Source organism: Phacochoerus africanus, chromosome 1, assembly GCF_016906955.1.
Source record: "Phacochoerus africanus isolate WHEZ1 chromosome 1, ROS_Pafr_v1, whole genome shotgun sequence".
Taxonomy (NCBI): domain Eukaryota; kingdom Metazoa; phylum Chordata; class Mammalia; order Artiodactyla; family Suidae; genus Phacochoerus; species Phacochoerus africanus.
This window is the reverse complement of record NC_062544.1, coordinates 126,390,662-126,411,220: the sequence shown is the minus strand read 5'-3', so window position 1 is coordinate 126,411,220 and position 20,559 is coordinate 126,390,662. Positions and strand designations below refer to the sequence as shown.

General features: G+C 41.2%; 1 protein-coding gene across 1 annotated transcript in view; it reads left to right on the top strand.

Annotated features, from left to right (window-relative positions):
• Positions 1 to 20,559, top strand: part of ADAMTS9 (ADAM metallopeptidase with thrombospondin type 1 motif 9) — a 174,109-nt gene that overhangs the window by 43,957 nt on the left and 109,593 nt on the right. Inside the window, exons 11-16 of the mRNA XM_047778629.1 lie at positions 2,769 to 2,873; positions 9,740 to 9,885; positions 17,853 to 18,034; positions 18,129 to 18,265; positions 19,744 to 19,861; positions 20,087 to 20,182. Of these exons, the coding sequence (XP_047634585.1) occupies positions 2,769 to 2,873; positions 9,740 to 9,885; positions 17,853 to 18,034; positions 18,129 to 18,265; positions 19,744 to 19,861; positions 20,087 to 20,182 (784 nt within the window). The remainder of the gene's footprint in view (positions 1 to 2,768; positions 2,874 to 9,739; positions 9,886 to 17,852; positions 18,035 to 18,128; positions 18,266 to 19,743; positions 19,862 to 20,086; positions 20,183 to 20,559) is intronic.

Below are 20,559 nucleotides of genomic sequence, written 5' to 3'. Positions count from 1 at the left end.
AGGCTCAGAGGGTATAAGGTTATAGAGCTGATCACGACAGACTTCAGCTCTTTTCTCTCCTTGGCCCCTTTTCTTCCCACGGACTCGTCTAGATGGTCTTTATTATAGGGACTCTTCTAGATTCTGTAGTTCATGAGACAAGCCTGTTTCCCTGTTGCAGCTTGTCAAGGCTATGTCCTATGACCCCCTGTGGCTTGAACTTGTTTCTGGTAGTAGCTCACCTGGCATGGGTGTGATGTTTTGATGTGTGTGTTTTACCATTTGGACCAATGATATGAATCAGTGGTAATTAGGAGACGTATCAACAGAACTGTGCTTTTATGAGATGCCCCAGTCTCTTCCTTTGGGCGTTTGTTTGTTTTGTTGGGAGAGAGCTCAGAGGCAGTATAGTGAATTGGAAAGTACAGTGATTCTATGGAAATAATAAAAAAAAATGTGTGAAAAATGTATCCATGATTATCTTCATCTCTCTCGCAATAGCAAACATTCTGAGTAACCCAAATGCCCAAGACTAGAAAGGTTAAAGAAACTATAGTATTTTCATCTCATGGAATACTATACAACTTGAAAGGCAACTACATATGGGAATATATTCATGCTCTAGTTTCAACTTAAAATAGCACAATAGGCAATTATTTTACCAAGTATGTTCTCAGTGTAACTGGGGAAGAAAAGCTTCAGGAAATACTAGGTCATTTAAAGCTTTTTTTCCCATTAAAAGTAAATTATTAGGACCTTCTAAAGTTTTCTACTATGAGCATTGTTTATTTATTTATTTTTTTCTTTTTAAGGCCGTACCTGTGGCATATGAAAGTTCCCAGGCTAGGGGTCGAATTGGAGCTAAAGCTGCAAGCGTACAACACAGCCACAGCAGCATTGGATCTGAGCCACATCTGTGACCTGTGCCACAGCTTGTGGCAACATCAGATCCTTAACCACTGTGCAAGGCCAGGGATCAAACTTGCATCCTTACAGAGATAATATCAGGTTCTTAACCTGCTGAGCCACAACGGGAACTCCTGAGCATGGTTTATTATAAGAGTCAGGGGAGACATATAGATGGCCAAAAAACACATGAAAAGATGTTCAACATCACTCATTATTAGAGAAATGCAAATCAAAACCACTGTGAGGTACCACTTTACACCAGCCAGAACGGCCATCATCAAAAAGTCTACAAACCATAAGTGCTGGAGAGGGTGTGGAGAAAAAGGAACCCTAGTACACTGTTGGTGGGATTGTAAATTGGTGCAACCACTGTGGAAAGCAGTATGGAGATTCCTCAGAAAACTCAAAATAGATCTACCATTTGATCCAGCAATCCCACTCCTGGACATCTATCCAGAGAAAACCATGACTCGCAAAGACACATGTACTCCAGTGTTCATTGCAGCACTATTTACAATAGCCAAGACATGGAAACAACCTAAATGTCCATCGACAGAGAAGTGGATCAAGAAGATGTGGTAAATATACACAATGGAATATTACTCAGCCATTAAAAAGTATGACATACTGGCATTTTTAGCAACATGGATGGACCTAGAAATTACCATGCTAAGTGCAGTCAGCCATACAATGAGACACCAACATCAAATGCTTTCACTGACATGTGGAATCTGACAAAAGGACAGACTGAACTTCTTTGCAGAATAGATACTGACTCACAGACATTAAAAAACTTGTGGTCTCCGGAGGAGACAGTTTAGGGGGTGAGGGGATGTGCCTGGGCTGTGGGATGGAAATCTTGTGAAATCAGATTGTTATGATCATTATACAACTACAGATGTAATAAATTCATTTGAGTAATAAAAAAAAAGATGTAAAAAAAAAAGAGTCAGGAGGAAAATAATCTATTAAAAAGATACCCTGAAGTAGAGCTAAATATATCAACTTGGATAAGTCTAAAAAATGTAGTGTATAGAGGGGGGAAAAACAGTAAGTTGTAGGACATATCCATATATTCTGAAATGTCGAATAGTATCTTAAAGCCAAAATGTTGTATGTCATTGGTAGATATTTATACATTCATAGGAAAAGCGATGGGAATGATGCAGTGGTAAACACCACCAGAATGATGGTCGTCGGGGGGAAAAGGGGCCATGACCGGGACTGAGGAATGGTCTGCAGGGCCCTCAGCTGGGCCTGTACAGTCTTTTTTCTTCAGTGGGGTGATGGGCATGTGGGTATCCATTATGTGACTGTTCATACTTTTTGTATGCCTGAAGTATTTCATGATATTTTGTCCCTTCTTTCCTCTGATAACCCCTGAAAGCCCTAGAAAAGAGTCATAATCTGGTCATGATAATGTATGGCTTAGTAGGTTAAAAACAACAATTCTGACATCAAGCCACACCTAAAGTCTAATCACAATGTAACTCAACATCCATTCTCCAGGCACAGCTCATCAGAAACTTAATCCCAGATCACGTACGTCCAGTGTGATACTGAGTCCCTGTGGTCTTTGCCAGCCTCAGTTTCCTCATCCGTAATATGGGGAAGTATTACTGGGACCACACGACATCTCATATGTTCCCAGTGGACAGTAGTTTCCCTTTGACACCCATATGTCCCAGGCATAGACATATGTTCCCTGGGCTGCTCTCTGCATATCTTGGGATATTTTATCATTTATCATACCAAGAAAGATCCCTTTCCAACCTATACTCTATATCACTGACAAAACATTTGTTATGAAAGCGACCTTTCCTTTGCTTGATATCGTGTAATTACACTGTCACTGATTTACGTTTAACTGAATCACGCAGATGCAGTGTAGACGGCTCTGGTGCAATAATGTGGAGGGAGCGCACAAAGGCTGCCGGACTCAGCACACGCCCTGGGCTGATGGGACCGAGTGTGAGCCTGGAAAGGCAAGTAACGCCCTGATCCATCCTTCTGTCTTGGGGTGGAAATGGGCAAGATTTGGGCTGTAGGCTCAGGCACCATTGTTTAGAACTTACGAATGCAGTGTGTTTCAGTATGCATAATACTTTTTGGCTTTTTGGAGGCAAGAGGTTCATCTTTACTGTGAAAGTTTACATTATAGCATATAGCATGACACCAGGGACATGGCTATCATCATGGCCTCAATTTGAAGACATACTTTTTCCTCATTTTAATGTTTTTAAAATCCCACTGTGCTTTTTAAGTTATGGGTGCATTTAATGTAGGGTAGCATTTATTGTTCCTCTCTCTCTCTTCAGGGTGATAGTAGAACGCTTTTATTAAGTTGGTGGAACATCTTAAAATCAAGGAAATATAGAAGGACAGTAAACTCACTGTGCTCACAAGTCAGATACCAGGCTTTCCCAGCCTGTGTTGATCCCTTTAAGGAGCTGTGATGTCACCTGGGATATATACAAATCCAAATTCTGAGTTGGTTATAATGGTCCCACTTATTTGTTAGTAACAAAACAAAATCTGCTGCTCATACAGCCCAGTGTTAACAATACTCCAGCAACTAAGAGTATGATTAATGCAACCTTTTGCACCTGGTGTCGTTTAAAAAAAAAAAAGAACGTGGGGGAAGTTCCTGTTGTGGCTCAATGGAAATGAATCTGACTAGTATTCATGAGGATGCAGGTTCATTCCCTGGCGGCTCAGTGGGTTAAGCATCTGGTATTGCCATGAGCTGTGGTGTAGGTTGCAGATGCGGCTTGGATCTGGTGTTGCTGTGGCTGTGGTGTAAGCCAGAAGCTACAGCTCCGATTCAACCCCTAGCCTGGGAACCTCCATATGCTGCGGGTGCAGCCCTAAAAAAGACAAAAGAGTATGTTAGTGATTTGGTTACAAAAAGCTTTTAGCTATAAACTTGATTTTTTAAATCCATACAGAAAATGGTGTTCTCTCTCTTCCCTATGTCCCATTCCCTGCACTGTGAGTCTCATGCCATCCTCACATTTTTTTTTCCTTTCTTTTCTCTTCTCTCATTGACCACTTTACTTATTTTTAATGTTTTGTTCTCATCTCATTTTCTGTTTTTCCACTTTCCCTTGTAGAATCAATAGCTCCCAGACTATTTCCCTGGAAACATGGAAATAGTCCCTTCCCCAATTTTCTAGATAGGGAACAGAAAAAAGAAGTGACTTGCTCAAGGTCACTCAGCTCGTTCAGGATAGAGTCTTCACACACACCAGCCCCTCCCCCTCTTATTCCCTCTTTTGCTTTCTTGGTGGGAAGGGGCTGCAGGGTCCACAGGAGTGGGCATAACTCAAGCGCCCTGAGCTCCCTAAGTTTCTGTGGTCAAATAGGAGAACCAGTGCTTTCTTCATTCATCTCTCGGGGTGGTTTTATAAAGTTACAATGAAAATTATTTTGTACCTGACTTAGCTTGGTGCTCTTTCAGCTCAGGGTCTTGCTTGTCTAGAACCTTAGCAATTGAGAATACAACTTTTTCCAAGAAAAACTTAACCAAAACTACATAAGGACTTAGACATAACAGCTCTTGTACTGCACCTTTCATTAGCTTAAAGAGAAACATATCTCCTTGGCCAGAGAAAACTTTTCACTTTTTGCAAAACGGTTAACTCAAATGTGTTGATGACTAGAGCATCATAGGTTTGACTGGGGATATGGTTGTCAGGTTTTCATGGCAGCCATCAGGAATTCCCTCATTCTTGAGTTCCCATAGTGGCTCAGTGGGTTAAGAACCCAATATAGTGTCTGTGAGGATGTGGGTTCAATCCCTGGCGTCACTCAGTGGGTTAAGGATCCAGTGTTGCCACAGGCTGTGGTGTAGGTTATAGATGCAGCTTGGTTCTGGGATTGCCATGGCTGTGGTATAGGCCCGCAGCTGATTCAACCCCTAGCCCAGGAACTTCCATATGACACAGGTGTAGCCATAACAAGAAGAAAACAAGAATTCACTTATTCTTCCAAAGTAAAGATGTGGCCTCAGAGTCCTTCTAAAAACAGTGACCCATTCAGCTGCTCTCAACTGATGGGAGATGACAGTAGACATGGTATCGAGTTGACATTTTGGTTTGTTGGCTTGAGTTAAAGCCAGGCAACTATACGATTTAAATTGAGTCTGTTTGAACTCAGAAAACTTACTGGTATTAAGTCCTGTTTCTTAGTCAATCTGAGCACCCACCTACTGTGTCCAGTTCTGTCACATATTACTGCTGAAAAAAACCATAACTAAGAAGAATTCTCAATCATATGATGAAATGGATTGCATTTAGTAAAATTGTCACGTACAGGCTTCCAATCTCCATGCAGTGTTATGGTTTCCCCAGTCAATCCTGGCGCACAGAAGAACTTGAGAAGATGTCTGTTGTGTCTTTTGCTAATCTTCTGTTTATGTAACAGAAACAGAAGATGAGAGATTGAAGGGTAAACTTCTACCTGAGGAATGGGGACTTTGGGAGAGCTTGTAGAAAATGTTTCCCATGTATTCAGTGAGAGCAAGCAACATCAAGGCATTCCAAAGCCCAGACTCAGAATACTTTCAGAGAAGCAACTGTGCAAAGAAAATGATAGGTAGATTTTTAGTTTATTTCAGAAAAGAAGCTAAAGCTAGCAGCTTATATTAGAGATCCGGATGTTCATGTGAAGAGTATTTATTCATTTTACAAAATGCCAAAGATGGTAGATATGTTGGCACAGAAGTTCTTTGTGTTTTTCCATTTTGTTTTGTTTTCATAGAGTTGGCAGTAAAACCCCTATGCCTTTTCTCTAGCAAATTCTGACTCCCTTTACTGCTGGGTTAACTTTTTTTTTTCTTTCTCTTCTCTTTGCCCTGCTCCCTCAGCAGTAATCTGTCTTGGGCTGCTGACACAGTGTTATTTTGATGAATGACTCTTTAATGTCCCTTTATTTTCTCCATTCTCTTGTTAAGTCCATTAACATTTTCATTTTAACCCTGTTTGTAAATCTGAGGTATGAAACTCTTTTGTTTTAAGCCTCCATGGGACAAAATTGCTTCCAAGAACTTCTTCCAATCTCTTTAAAACAAAGCATTTATGTAAAATATTATTTAAATGATTCTGGACAGTTCTAGGAAAGGCCGACTATATTTTGGCTCTGGCTCCACCAGTTGCCTATTACTTTCTTATGATGTAATGGCTTTTCCAGTATATAATTATTGTTTGTTCCATTTCCTGGTAAAATAGATTATCTTGATATATATTTGCCAAATAATCCGTAGTTCCAGCCTGTTAACTCAGGTACTCCTGTTCCTCTGAGGTTGTCCCTCCCCTTTGAACTTGCATCAATGGTCATATCACTAAGAAATGTTTAATTTATAGATGTGTTTTTAAATCAGTTTTTTTTTTAATGGCTTCATCATGGCATATGGACATTCTTGGACCAGGGATTGAATCTGAGCTGCAGCTGTGACCTATGCTTCAGCTGCAGCAACACCTAATCTTTTAACCCACTGTGCTGCGAGAGGGATCTAATCCTCACCTCCGCAGTGACCTGCGGTTGTATTCTCAACCCACTGTATTCTCAACCCACTGAAGTTGTATTCTCAACCCACTGTATTTGGATTCTTAACCCACTGTGCTGTAGCAGGAACTCCTAGGTTTTCTATTAAAAAGAGACATTATGAGGCCATTTGAATCCAGTCATGAATGACAACACTCTGTTTAACCTACACCCTTATTCTGCCCTGGTTTATGGTAATGCTTAATGACAATTGTGGTCACCTTGGAGATTGTTTTTGTGTGAAGGTGGAATCTATAGAGTAGAGAGATCAAAAGACTGAAGACTAGAGTTAAGTGGAAATAAAATGTATTTCCAGACAACTTGTCATTATAAAAGTCCATGTCTAGTCATAGGAATGTTCTCTTTAGTTTGTAGAATTTATAAAATGTGTATCATGGCATTAAGGTTTGAGGGTGGAATTTGGGCATCAGCTGTGATCTCAATTGTATATCAGGGTTTGTTCAGGTCAGACCTAGTTAAGCAAAATGGCTAGTAGTGTAAGCAAATTGGCTCTTTTTCTGGCACATACCAAAAAACTAGTCAGAGATAGGCAGGTCATAGAGCTGTTATGATAGCTCTACAACATCATCACAGACCCAGGCTCCTCTAATTTCTTTCTGTTTCACTATCATATGCAAATAGCTGTCATCTGCAGGGTCACAGAATAGCTGCTCTGGCTCCAGCCATCAACTCTGAGTTCCAAACAGAATGAAGCCAAAGGGCAAGGAACAAAGGGGCAAAAGGACCTTCCCGGGAATCTCACTCTGCTAACATCTCTTTGACCATTCCTATCTCTATAAGAATGCAGGGAGGAGCTCCCATGATGGCACAGCAGAAACAAATCCAACTAGGAACCATAAGGTTGCAGGTTCAATCCCTGGCCTCACTCAGTGGGTTAAGGATCCAGCGTTGCTGTGAGCTGTGGTGTAGGCTGCAGATGTCGCTCGAATCTGGCATTGCCGTGGCTCTGGCGTAGGCTGGAGGCAACAGCTCCGATTAGACCCCTATCCTGGGAACCTCCATATGCCCTGGGAGCAGCCCTAAAAAGACAAAAAGACAAAAAAAAAAAAAAAGAATCCAGGGAAATATAGATTCCATTAAAAAGGATGAAGGAGAGAATGGATATTGGGTAGACAATTTGGAGTGTCAGCCTCACTTAACCATCTCATTAATCTTGCTTCTAAATTTGACTCTTTATTTAGACATCAAAAATGATTCCCATTTGCTCACAGTTAAGAGGTAGCATGTGTCACAGTTAAGAATACAGTATAGTACTCTAGAGCCAGATTGTCTGTGTTTTAGTATCAGCTCAACCCCTTACCAGATGTTCAGCATCAACACCCCCCCAATACCTCCGTTTTCCTTTCTGTAGAAATGGGGGTAATAATAATATGTGTACCATAGTATGCTGTGAAGATTAAGTAAGTATATGTGTGTGTATACACATATAGTGCTTCAGATAGTGCTTGGAAAATATTAAGGGCTATGTAAATATTAGGAACCTTATTCAAGTTGGGTCTCCTGTGTACTCAGGTGTGTACTAGGCGTTTTCCATATACTGTCTCATGTTATACTCAAGATAACTTTGACAGGTAGGTCCACATTTTTCAATTATGGAAGTAGAACTCAGTGACTCACCCAAGGTAATAGAGTTAGCTTATGGAATAGCCACCACTCGCTGCTGGGCTGTTTGCCTGCTAACATTCCGTTAAGACCTACGCACTAGCCAACATGGCAGCCACTACCCACGTGTGACTACTGAGCATTTGAAATGTCAGTCTGAACTGAGTTGTGCCCAATGAAAATACACAGCAGTTGTGAAAGGTCAAACGTGAAAAAGTATGGGAAAAGATCTGATTTATAATTGTATATTATAAATTACATGGAGAAGTAATCACATCTTAGATATTTTGAACTAAATAAAAGATATTAAAATCAGTTTGTTTTCTTCTTACTTGTTTTAATGTGGCTGCTAGAATATTTTAAGTTGCATATGTGGCCCATGTTACTTTTTTGTTGGATGGTGATGCTCCAGACCAAGCTGCTTCTCTCATTGATTTTATGTGCATGAGTTCCAAGGAGTGTCAACACCACTGTAAAGACAACTATAAAATGATTTCAGGGAGTGATATGGTTGCCTCTGCCCACATTTCTCGGGGTACAGAGTTGCCCAGGGTTCTTTGCATGCCAAACCTTTTAAGCCTCCGCCAAATGGCCCAGGGACAGGTCTGTGTCCTCATACTCCAGAGGATTATTACAAGAGAGAAGGCAGAGCAGAACAGGGAAAGCCCAGTTGCACTCTGAAACAATTGTTTGCCAAGCCTTTGCTGGGATTGGCCACTCCGCCTGAGACCTTCACCAGCCTCTTATCTGTCTCCTTTCCTTGCATGCTCCCTACTGCCTGGCCTCTGTGGCCCTCTGCCTCTTCCCTCTGTGCCCAGGTCCTCCCTGTGAATAAATCACAGTGGCCTCCACCAGCTCTGCTTCAGAGATCTGAGCGAACGGCGGGGCGTCACCCTCCTGTCGCCACTGCTGCCCCTCTTCCTTTGTCCAGTGCTCAGTGACCCCGGCTTTGTGTCAGGGCCTCACACCCCAACAATGGCAGAGGGTTGAAATGAGCTTCTCCACTCCCTTGTCCTGCTGAGGAGTTTTTTACTTTGTTTTGTTTTAAGCATCATGTCCTCCTTCCTGCTCCAAACTGGAGAATCTGAAACCATTAGTAATAAAAAAGCAATAAAATTTAGGGCTCCCTGTAATGTGTCCACTCTTGCTTTAGTCTCATCCTGTGTGCTTTGCTAGAGTGAGCTTATAGGAATCGTGAAACTAGCTTTTTTTTCCTCTCCAATTTAATTAAAATTGAGTTTTCAAATCCACGAGGAGCAGTAAAGCATTATATTTTACCAGGCTCACAACATCTCTAGGCCTTGTTAATGAAGATGCTCTCTGCAGATCCAGTAAGTCATTTCCACCCTGTCTACAACCAGAAGACAGCCCATTTCCATGCCTCATTTTTCCAATAGACTAATTGAGCACTTCAAAGCTGGCCATTAGCATTACCCTGATGGCCTGGAGCCCACCACTCATTGGCCAGTTTTAATCAAGTGCATTGTAAATGAAGTCACAGCCCCTAAAGTCACTAAGTCTGAAATTCAAATCCCCACAGTTTCTGTTACTCACATAGATGACAGAATTGCAGCATTGCAAAGCAGCATGTGAAAAACAAAGTATGGTATATTTAAAAGGACAGTGGGTCCTATAATATCTCAAGCTCCGAGCTCTCCCTCACTGTTCCCCTTATTAAATACAGCACTGCAAGTTTGGATTTTGTGTTCCCAAAGAAATGGAGGTCCCCGTGACTGATGGATCCTGGGGAAGCTGGAGTCACTTTGGAACCTGCTCAAGAACATGTGGAGGGGGCATCAAAACAGCTATTCGAGAGTGCAACAGACCAGAGTAAGTCTCAGAACTCACTCATTGCTACTATTCTGGGGGTAGCAGGGGTGAAAATTGCTAAAGGGAATTATTCAGCTGCAGGCTGATTAAGAGCTCTTTCCAGGAGTTCCCTTTGTGGCTCAGTGGGTTAAGAACCAGACACACTGTCTGTGAAGATGCAGGTTCCATCCCTGGCGTTGCTCAGTGGGTTAAAGATCCTGCATTGCCAATAGCTGCAGCGTAGGTAGCAGATATGGCTTGGATCTGGCATTGCTGTAGCTGTGGCTTAGGCCAGTAGCTGCCACTCCAATTCAGCCACTAGCTTGGAAACTTCCACATACCGCAGGTACGGCCATTAAAAGAAAAAAAAAAAAAAGCAGCAGCTCTTTCCAAATTAGAAGTTAGGGAATTGGATGAACATGTAGAGCATTTGTCTACTATGACCCTTTATTATTAAACGGTGGATGCTTTGTGTTGATCAGACTGTTTACCAATTTTGACAGTGAGGTATATCTCACTGCCCCTCCCCCAGCTTGCGATGGTATGCTAATAAAGTGAACAAATGGATTTTTCACAAGGAAGCAAAGAATTGGGACATTTCCATGCAGTTCGTAGATAAAGATATCCTTTCTAGTTAGCTACTGAAAGGCTGAAAAGGGCACACAGACCCTCAAGGAGGCATTAGCAAATCCCAAGGGACCTGGAACCCCAAGTCAGGAATTTCTTTTGAATCAAGCTAGTTGCTTCCCACTCTCCTGAGGTCCCATTCCACAACTGCTTTTCAGGATAATTCTCAGAATATGACCATGGTTATCCCTACCAGCAGAACCTTATTGAAACTTACATGTTCAAAGAATATCCACAGGCTTTTTTCCCAGCGTCTGATTGCTGTAGACACATGTTTGGAGGGAGGCTGTTTATATGTAGGTTAAAATAGTTGCTTTCTGCATTATAAGGAATGACATCAAATTTTGTGTAGCTCTAAGATGTATAAAGTTTAAAAGAATCAAAAAAAATCCGTGATATTATTGCTGTTGAACCTATATAGCCCAAGAGGTCTTCACAGATTAGAGATAGCTTTTTGATGTGCCGACTCACAATCATTTTTAAGAACCAGCTGCTTTGGGATTATGTAAAATGGTTTGGCTCAGCAGTACTCATTTATTTTTAACACCCTACCTTAAGAATAGCAGGCTGGATTGCAGCGAGAAGCAAGCAGGTAAGAATGAAGTGAGCTAGTGCGATAGGCTAGGTTGTGCTGCAGAGTGCAGAGACCAAGGGTAGAGTGCTCCTCAGGAAAAGGGTCTACTGTTGACAAAGCTTCCAGTATTTTATAAGGAAAATCTGAGTTGTGTGTACCTAAAAGGACACAGCTTTAGCCAACTGTTGCAAGCCCTGATCTAAGTAAATACTCGTATAGTCCAAATCACAGACAGTGATCAATTTGTTTCTGTTCATATCCAGGTAATATTAGTCTCTAAGGGCAAGTAAAGAGCTATAAGACATAGTTTATTGGTCTGTAAAATTAACACTGTGGCAGGAGCTCCCTGGTGGCTCAGTGGTTGTCTCTGCTGTGGCTCTGGTTACAGCTGTGGCATGGGTTTGATCCCTGCCTTTGGAACTTGCACATACCAAAAAAAAAAATTAACACTGTGGCTATGGATATAAGCTAATAACCATTTGCTTTTTGCATAGGATCTATATTTAGTATTAGTTTTTAAGTGATAATATAAATATAGTACATGGTTTCCAAAAGTTCAGACACAGGAGTATATGATATAAAAAATCATCACTATTATTCTTATCCCTACCTACTCCCCACAAGAAATAACCACCAGAAAACAATTTGTGGTGTATAATTTCAGACTTAAAGATTATAGATGTAATATATATTACAAAGGTCATCCTGTATAGATTATTACACATCTTCCTTGTTAAAATCAATTATATATCCTAGTTGCTTGTATTGTTGAAGTTTTAAAATCGAATGTTTTAAGCTAGCAGCAAATATGATGATTTTTTTAAATTAAAAACCATTGGTGGCTGTATTGAACCAAATTATTGTTACTGTAGTAAGCTATTATTATCATGAGGGTGTGGATATTATAAACAGTAGGCACTTTTAACATTTCGACTCAAGAGTATTCTATTCAAAAGAAGTGTTTGTTCCTTTTTTACTTTTTTTTTTTTAAAGTCTTAGAAGTCTTAGAGCAATTCTAGGAGTAATGTGAAAAGTAGAAAGAGATAAATCACTCCATAATTGGAATGGGCCAGACAAAGAAAACCACCCTGTGTAAAGATCTCAGCAGGAAAAGATCTTGAGCTTCAAAGTAAAGCAAAGATCCTCGCATTCAGAAGTTAAGAAGGATCATTAAAGACCTCAATTAGAGGTCCTTGTCCTGGCTATTGGCTAGGGGAGGTTTTAAAACAATACAATCCACCTAGTTGAGTGTCAGCACTGACATCATTGCATTTAAACTCCTCCGAGTTATTTGCACGTTGGGATGTCCCTGTGAACCCAGGAAGGAGTGGCCTCACAAAACCGAGGTCACAATGGCACTGGGGAAGTCAATCAGACAAGAGAAGGGGACTTCAAAAGAGAAAAATCAGGTCCAAATCAGTGTAAAAGCTTGTTGAGAAAAATTCACAGACCAGATGGTTCATTATGTAGACTGCAGAAGTGGTGGCTGTCCTGATTCTCAAGGAGTTTGGCAGACTGCTTTTCTCAACTTGAGGAGCCCTTAGAATATAATGAAGGGCTCTGTGTTTAGAATCCAAAGTATGCTTCTAGCAGAGGAACACGGGATTGTCCCCATTTTTTGACAGTGTTTATGTGATTCAAGAATGACCTGCTGTTCAGCACAGAGAACTCTACCCAGTATTCTGTGATCATCTATGAGGGAAAAGAATCCGAGAGAGAATGAATATGTGTATATTATGATTGGGTCACTTTCTTGTATAGCAGAAATATCACAGCCTTATAAATTAATTATACTTCAGTATTCCTCAGAAAGGAATGTATTTAGCATCTGGATAGTTTAATCTGTATTTTTATGTGTTTTTGTTTTTGTTTTTTTTCTTTCTTGAAAGCCTGTAAGCTAAAAAAGAGAAAGCATATGCTTTCTAATTTTGGTTAAAAAAATTTTTGGTCTCAATCAGTTTGCCATCATGAAATGGATCCCCACCCAATATTTTGTCTATAAATGCTTATTTATTTTTTTAATCCCATTTTTGACCGATGCCCTAGAGATAAGCTAAGCAAACGTGCTAGTTCGTAGGAATAGTCCTGATTTTAGTCTGTTGTCCTGGAGAAGGTATTGTTAACTCGCTTATTCTCAAGGTGTCCTGGGTTAAAATTTTTTTTAATTTTTGCCACCTGATCTATAAGAAATATGTAATAGAATAAAGTTTAAAATCAGAACCATCACAAACCTAACTAGAGTGTCCAAACTAGACAAAACATTGGAAATAGAAGGTGCATTACCAGGCCATTGGGCCATATACATATTATTTTGTGCTCTAAATTAGGCTCTGAGCTTCCTGGTGGCTGGAACAAATGGTTAATAGAATTGCGACAGTCCATCAAAATAAAAAATCTTACCACTTCTTTAGGAAAGGCAAAGTATTTCCTTCTTTTTGTGCTTCTGTTTTGCTTTTAATTGAGGAGGAAGGTTAAACTGAAAAATAATAAACATAAATTTGAGGAAAAGACAAAACTGTGCACTAAATATTTCCCATTTAGGCTTTGTCCATAACAACTGCTTATGAAATCTTTCATAAAAGTGAATAAACTTCTGTCTTTTTCATCTAAGAAAACTAGTGTCTAATTTGGCTGTGAGGAATTGTGGCAAAGTTTTTAGGAGGCACCGAGTTGGATGAATTTACAGATGGTCCCCAACTTAATGCTGGTTAGACTTGAGATTTCTGTACTTTACAGTGGTGCAGAAGCAATACACATTCAGTAGAAAGTGTGCTTCACATTTTGAACTTTAATCTTTCCCCAAGCTAATGATGCTCTGGTGATGCTGGGCAGTAGTGACCACTGCAGCTCCTGGCCAGCCATGTGATCAGGGTTAACAACTGTTACACTTAGCACCATTCTATTCTTTCACACTTAGTATAATGTATTATTATATTATTATAAAATAAGCTTTGCATTAGATGATTTTGCTATAGACTAACCACGAAGTGTTCTGAGCATATTAAAGATAAGCTCGGCTATTGGCTAAGATGTGACATTCAGTAGGTTAAGTGTATTAAATGCATCTTCAACTTAAGGTATTTTCAAATTTCAATGGGTTTATCAGGACATAATCCCTTCATAAGCTGAGAAAGTTCTGTCTCTTGAAATTGTCAAGAATTGGCAGCTGTGGGAGAACCTTGAATGAATGAATGGAGATGTGCAGTCCCATAGTCTGCCCCATTTTGCAGGATTATTAATGATCACTAGTATGGCTCCTGGTCCATCGGATCTAATCTTTGAATAGCCTTTCAGCATCCTCCATTATTGGTCATCAGACCTGTTCTTAAAATCATCCATATAAGGAACACTCTACTTTCTCAGGCTGCCTATTGTATCATGAGCAATTTTTTCCTTGTGCTAATGATTGTAAGTAAACATAGATGAGATTTTGTTCAAACCCATTTGCAGACCACAGTTTAGCTTTCCTCAAGAGCAGAATGCACTTGTGATGATCTTTGTAGAAATTCTCACATAGCTTTGGCCCTAAAACATCACAGATTTGCTTTGTATATATTAATAGGCATGTGCATGAAAGATTCAGCTTGCCTGTGCTGAATCTAGTTACTTTCATAGTAATTAATCAGCATTGTCCCTGAGACCTCTCCTTCCCTGTTTAGCAAATAATATTTTGAAAGGATCTTAGTAGTTCAAAAATGTGATTAACATTATTTTTAAAGCTACCTTTCCTATAATTTTCAGTATTTGCCTGTATGAAAAAAGCTCCTCTCCAGCTAAGTTACTAAATTATAACATGAATTTTTCCATGAGTTCAGTTAGCTAAAGCCCTCACCCATTTCTTAGTATGTACAAATCAGGCAGAGATCCTGTTGTCTAGGATATTAAAAAGACATACATTTCTAAAGGGCAAATTTATGCTTATTAAAAAATAATATCATTTGCCTTTATATAAAAAGTAGTGCACAGTCAGTGACAGAACTTGGAAAGTGACGTGGTATCTTATATGCACGAATAGCTCAGGGGTCAGCAAACTTTGATCATAAAGAGCCAGATAATAAAGGTTTTAGATTTTTGCAGATCATGGGATGTCTGTGCCTACTTTCCAACTTTGTTGATGTAGTGAGCAACATACATAGACAATATGTAAAGAGTGGGTGTGGCTATATTGCAATAGAACTTTTCTTTATGGACATAAAAGTTTGAATCTCATGTCATTCCTCTGAGTCTCAAAATATCTTTTTATTTACTTTTAAATTACTTTTAGAATGTAACTATTTTTAGTTCATCAGCTATATAAAAACATGCAGTAGTCTAGACCTGGCCCACAGGCTATAATTTACATACTCTTGTAATAGCTGAACATTTACTGCATTCAAGTGCTTTGACTCTATTAATCCATTAACCCTCACTCAGCCCTCTGGCATCATCTCCCTTTTACAGACAGGGAAACTGAGGCTTAGAGAGTTTAGGCAATTTGCCTGAGATTGCACTGTGATTCAGAGTTAGGGCTGGAATGCAAACCTTCTGTTTCCAGAGTTCATATCTATCACCTTCAGTAATATTGCCTCTTACATTGAGTGCTTTCTATGCGTTGTTTATTTTAAAATGTCATTTATAAAAACAAACCACAAAATGCTCTTTGCATTTGAGAGTGGTCAAAACAGGCAAAGATGGAATCTGTGACCACGTGAGGGGAAGCCACCTGCAAGCATTAAGCATTTGCTGTACAAAGAACTATAGCACTTGATCAATTTCAGGAGTCAGTTAAGACTCCTTATATAAGAGAATCAAAAAAGAAAGGAAATCAACTTACTTTTTTTTCAACGGAAAAGAAATAGGAGTTACTTTCAGGCAACAGGTGAATGATCTGATGGATCTGCTAGTTAGTTGGGACATTCAAAAATATTCCACAAAGATCATTTCAATTTGAGAAAAAAATTGAAGGGGGTCTTCCTTGTAGCATATTTAAAATCGGTTTCACCTGACTGGCTATATGGGCCTGATCTATTATTCATGTGTCATCTTTGATATTTTTTGCATGAGACTGAGGTGCTTTGATACTGAGAAAAGAACTTGGTATACAGGAAACCAAGGCCGTATCTCTCAGTGGCACCAAAGATGAAAAAGACAGAACTCTGAACAAAAGCTCCCAGATAATGATGCAGAAAGAGCATAGAGGAAGAATCTGGGAAGCTTTAATTACAGTCTCTGCCCTTTTATTAGCTGTGTTATCTTGAGCAAAGTTCTTAACCTCTCTGAACCTTCCCTTGATGTAAAAGTACCTCACCTGCCCACCCCTTGGGCAAGATGTGAGTGGGTTTTGGAGGGGTCAAGCACCCAAAGCAGGTATAACTTATATGGGCTTAATGGGTATCAGACATGGATACTGCTGGGTTATGTGCCGTTTTGCACCCCTAGATGTAATCTTCTTCATGATAAATAACAATGAATACTTATCAGACTTCTTGCGAAGGTCCTCATTTATAACACACCGTTCAGGTGCATGAAGTTGTCTCTGTTTACATGAAGCTCAGGGAGATCAGGTAACTCACATGTTGTTTCCCAGCTTATAAGTGCAAAGCCCTATGCTCCTGCCTCCCTCTATAAATCTTTGATGGAGAGCATGTTTCCAACAACATCATGGCCAGGCAGCCCTTCCTGCAGTACCACTGAGTCCTGCCTCCCAGTGCACAGCACGTCATAGCTCAAATTTAGTATGGCTAAGCAGACTGCTGAATCAGATCGAATTAGGTTTGGTTGTGCTGACATATATCATAGCAGCTAACATTTTTAGGCATCTCCCATGTGTACTCATTTTAGAGTCCTTTAGTTTTCCACCTGAAGCTCTGAGAGCCTAAGAACTTTGTCTCAGGTCACACAGTGAGGATGGGGCCAAGACTGGAACCCAGCTGCAACTCGAGCCTCCCATGCTTTGCTGGATTGTCCCTCATTCTGTGTTTTATGGGCATGGATGATTTCCTATTCCTCCAAACTCTGGTTAAACAAACAAATGGTTCCTATGGTCCAAAATACTCTGAAAGATTCATTCTAAAGATGAAAGGTGGATATCTTTCCATTTGAGGGGTGCCCTAGAGTAGCTGTGAAATCCGAACTGTTCCAGTTGTGGAGTTGGTGAGCCTGACTTCCTCTGACTCTGTGATCTTCCTGTTTCCATGATGCATCTGGCAAGCTACTGACTGCTGGGAGATGGGTTGCATAATTCACTCAGTGGGTCACATCTGGAAAATACATGAATGGGGCTGCATGCTGAGATTAAATGTGCACTTTGATGCTTTGCAAGGTGTCCTCCATACCCTTGCCACACAAAAGGTATTGAAACCAGTACACTCTCTCTTGCTTCTCCAATTAAATTAGTCAAAATATGAGCACATCTCAGTCTATCTGATTTGTAAAACAAGACGAACAAAACAGTGGTCATTCAGGGGGAGAGAGAAGAGGGCCAGAAATGAATGGAAGTGGACTAGCACAAGTTTTAGGGTGGTAGTCCATAAGAGGAGTACCATGGATGGAAGGCAGACAGGAGTGTAAACAGTCTTACCAGATGGTGCCTTCCCATCTTATAGATGTAAAGACTGAGGTTTGCAAAGGTTCTGTGACTGACCCAAGGTTATGCACCCAAGGGCTCAGTTCTGGAGCCCTTGACTCCGGTCTCTGTCTCTGACCACTTCACATTTGCTTCCCTGGATGACAGGGAGCCACAGAGGGGAGACTGATGTGGGGAGAAATACAGTCTGATACAGCGCACGTGCTCTTTACCTTTCCTCAGGCCAAAAAACGGTGGGAAGTACTGTGTTGGGCGCAGAATGAAATTTAAATCCTGCAACACGGAGCCGTGTCTCAAGCAGAAGCGAGACTTCCGAGACGAGCAGTGTGCTCATTTTGATGGGAAGCACTTCAACATCAATGGTCTGCTTCCCAATGTGCGCTGGGTCCCGAAGTACAGTGGAAGTAAGTGCCTCCAGGGAGGTGCCCGCATCTGGCAGGCTGGCCCCTCCGGCCCAGGCACGAGAGAGTCACGATGCTTGGTGTTTCCCCTGTCTAGTTTTGATGAAAGACCGCTGCAAGCTGTTCTGCAGGGTGGCGGGGAACACGGCCTACTATCAGCTCCGTGACAGAGTGGTAGATGGGACTCCATGTGGCCAGGACACCAATGACATCTGTGTCCAAGGCCTTTGCCGGGTGAGTCCAAGTTTGCCGTTTTTTTCACTGTGTTGTCCTGCTGCCCAGCTGTGATGTGTTGCTACCTTGATAGAATAGGAGCTGCTGGTGTCTGTGTATTATTAGCTCCAGGGTGGTGGTTCTCAAAGCAGGGTCCCCAGACCAGCATTATCACCATGCCAGAGTTTGAGAACCTCTGCCGCTAGATTTTTCCAACACTCTCAGGGTGGGGGTGGAGGGGGTCTGTACAAAATCTCCCAGTGAAAATTGATTTGTTATTGACACACATACACATTTTTTTTACTTTAACCGCAGTTCATAAGGTTAAACCCAAAAGCTTCCTGACAGCAAGTTTTGTAGGTTGAGTAGCTCTGCTCCAAAAAAGAGGTTCTGAGGATGAGCCCACCTCACTCAGATTTCTTTTGCTGATTTGAAGCATGATAACATCTACCAGATGCATACCTGTAGATTATTCTTGGCAGGAAAGTCCAGATCCTCTGAACAGATAGGAAAGCATCAGAAGTGTTCATTCCTCCAGGGCTTGATATCATTTCCCTGCTCTTAACAGTCAGAGATCATCCTGAATGCAGCCAAGCTCTGGAATGATGTATTTGTCCCTTGCGTGGGTCCGAGTCACATCAGATGTGGGTGTGGAGCCCTGTGAGCATCACCCACTTCCTGACCCACAGCTACAGTATGGGTTTCCTTGTCAGCCCATCCCAGAGCCAGACATTGAGTTTATCCTCAAAGACCAGTTTATTCAAAGGAACAAACTGCACGAGAATGTGAACTCCATCCTCCTGGTCTTCTGCTGGTCACCGGGGTCCTTTTCAGTGCTCGGTCTACACTGCTCTATTGCATTAAGACTTGAAGAGGTTGAAGAGGCCACTTGAGGCCAGAAGCCTCAACCCAGCAGCCTGCAGTCATGTTTTATTTTCCATTCATTTCCAGTATTTAAGCATGGGGTTTCATGTAAAATCAAAATAGCAAGAGCCTCTTGAAATATTGGGAACTGTCTACACTGTCCCCTACTTCTGCATGGCAGCAGTAGCCTCTAATGGATAGCTCCCTCAAAGTGGAGAGTGAGCTCTTTAATTGGATACAGTCCTCACCCACTCCTTTGCACAAATGTTCATTCCTGAGCTGTTTTTCTTGTTTGTTCCACTTATTCGTAGATGAGTGCTTCTCAAACTTTAATCTGTAGATGAAGCACCCAAGGATCTTATTAACATGCCAGAAAATCTACTCTGACTCAGCCCATCTGGTGGGGCCTAAGATTCTGCATCCCCAGCATCACTGGGGATGCCCGTGGCAGCTGGTCCTTGGACCACATTTTCCCATAGCAAGGCTAACAACAATCTGAGTTTCCAATCCTTGCAGGTTTGAAGAGACTGAACTTTCTTGTCATTTTGAATGCACTGCATTCAAAGAAACACATTACTTATCATTTGATAATCTCTAATACTTACCATTTATTTCAACTGTTTTCTTTTTAAAAGCAAGCTGGATGCGATCATGTTTTAAACTCAAAAGCCCGGAGAGATAAATGTGGGGTTTGTGGTGGCGATAATTCTTCGTGCAAAACAGTGGCAGGAACATTTAATACAGTACATTATGGTAAGAATTTGTTCCTAAAAACCGTGAGAAGGGAAAGGGTCAAAGTGTGAACATTGTTAACCACATGTATTATGTAAAAGTATTAGTGCCAAGCGTAAAATCCATCTTAAGGTACGTTACCCATCTGGCTGAAAGGCACCTAATAGTGAGACTTCTGCTGTATTCCATGCTTGGAGAACATGAACCATTCTGTGGCATGCTCAAGTTCTGCTCCCTTCTTTTCAGGTTACAACACTGTGGTCCGAATCCCAGCTGGTGCTACCAATATCGATGTGCGGCAGCACAGTTTCTCAGGGAAATCAGAGGATGATAACTACTTAGGTGAGAGTCTGCAGGAGTCCTGGTTCTCTGGAGCAGGTAGCAGATGCTACTCCCTTTGCCCTACAGCATGTGGAAAGCTTTCGGGTGTCATGTGTTTTCATAAAAGAAATTGATCGTGAAGCCCATTATTCCATTTCTCCCTCATACATCACCCCCTCAGAATACTGATTACAGTCATAAACTTATACTAGTCAATATCAAGGAACTGGCAGAGTTCCCATCATGGCTCAGTGGTTAACGAATCTGACTAGGGAACCATGAGGTTGCGGGTTCGATCCCTGGCCTTGCTCAGTGGGTTAAGGATCCGGCGCTGCCGTGAGCTGTGGTGTAGGTCGCAGATGCAGCTTGGATCTGGTGTTGCTGTGGCTCTGGTATAG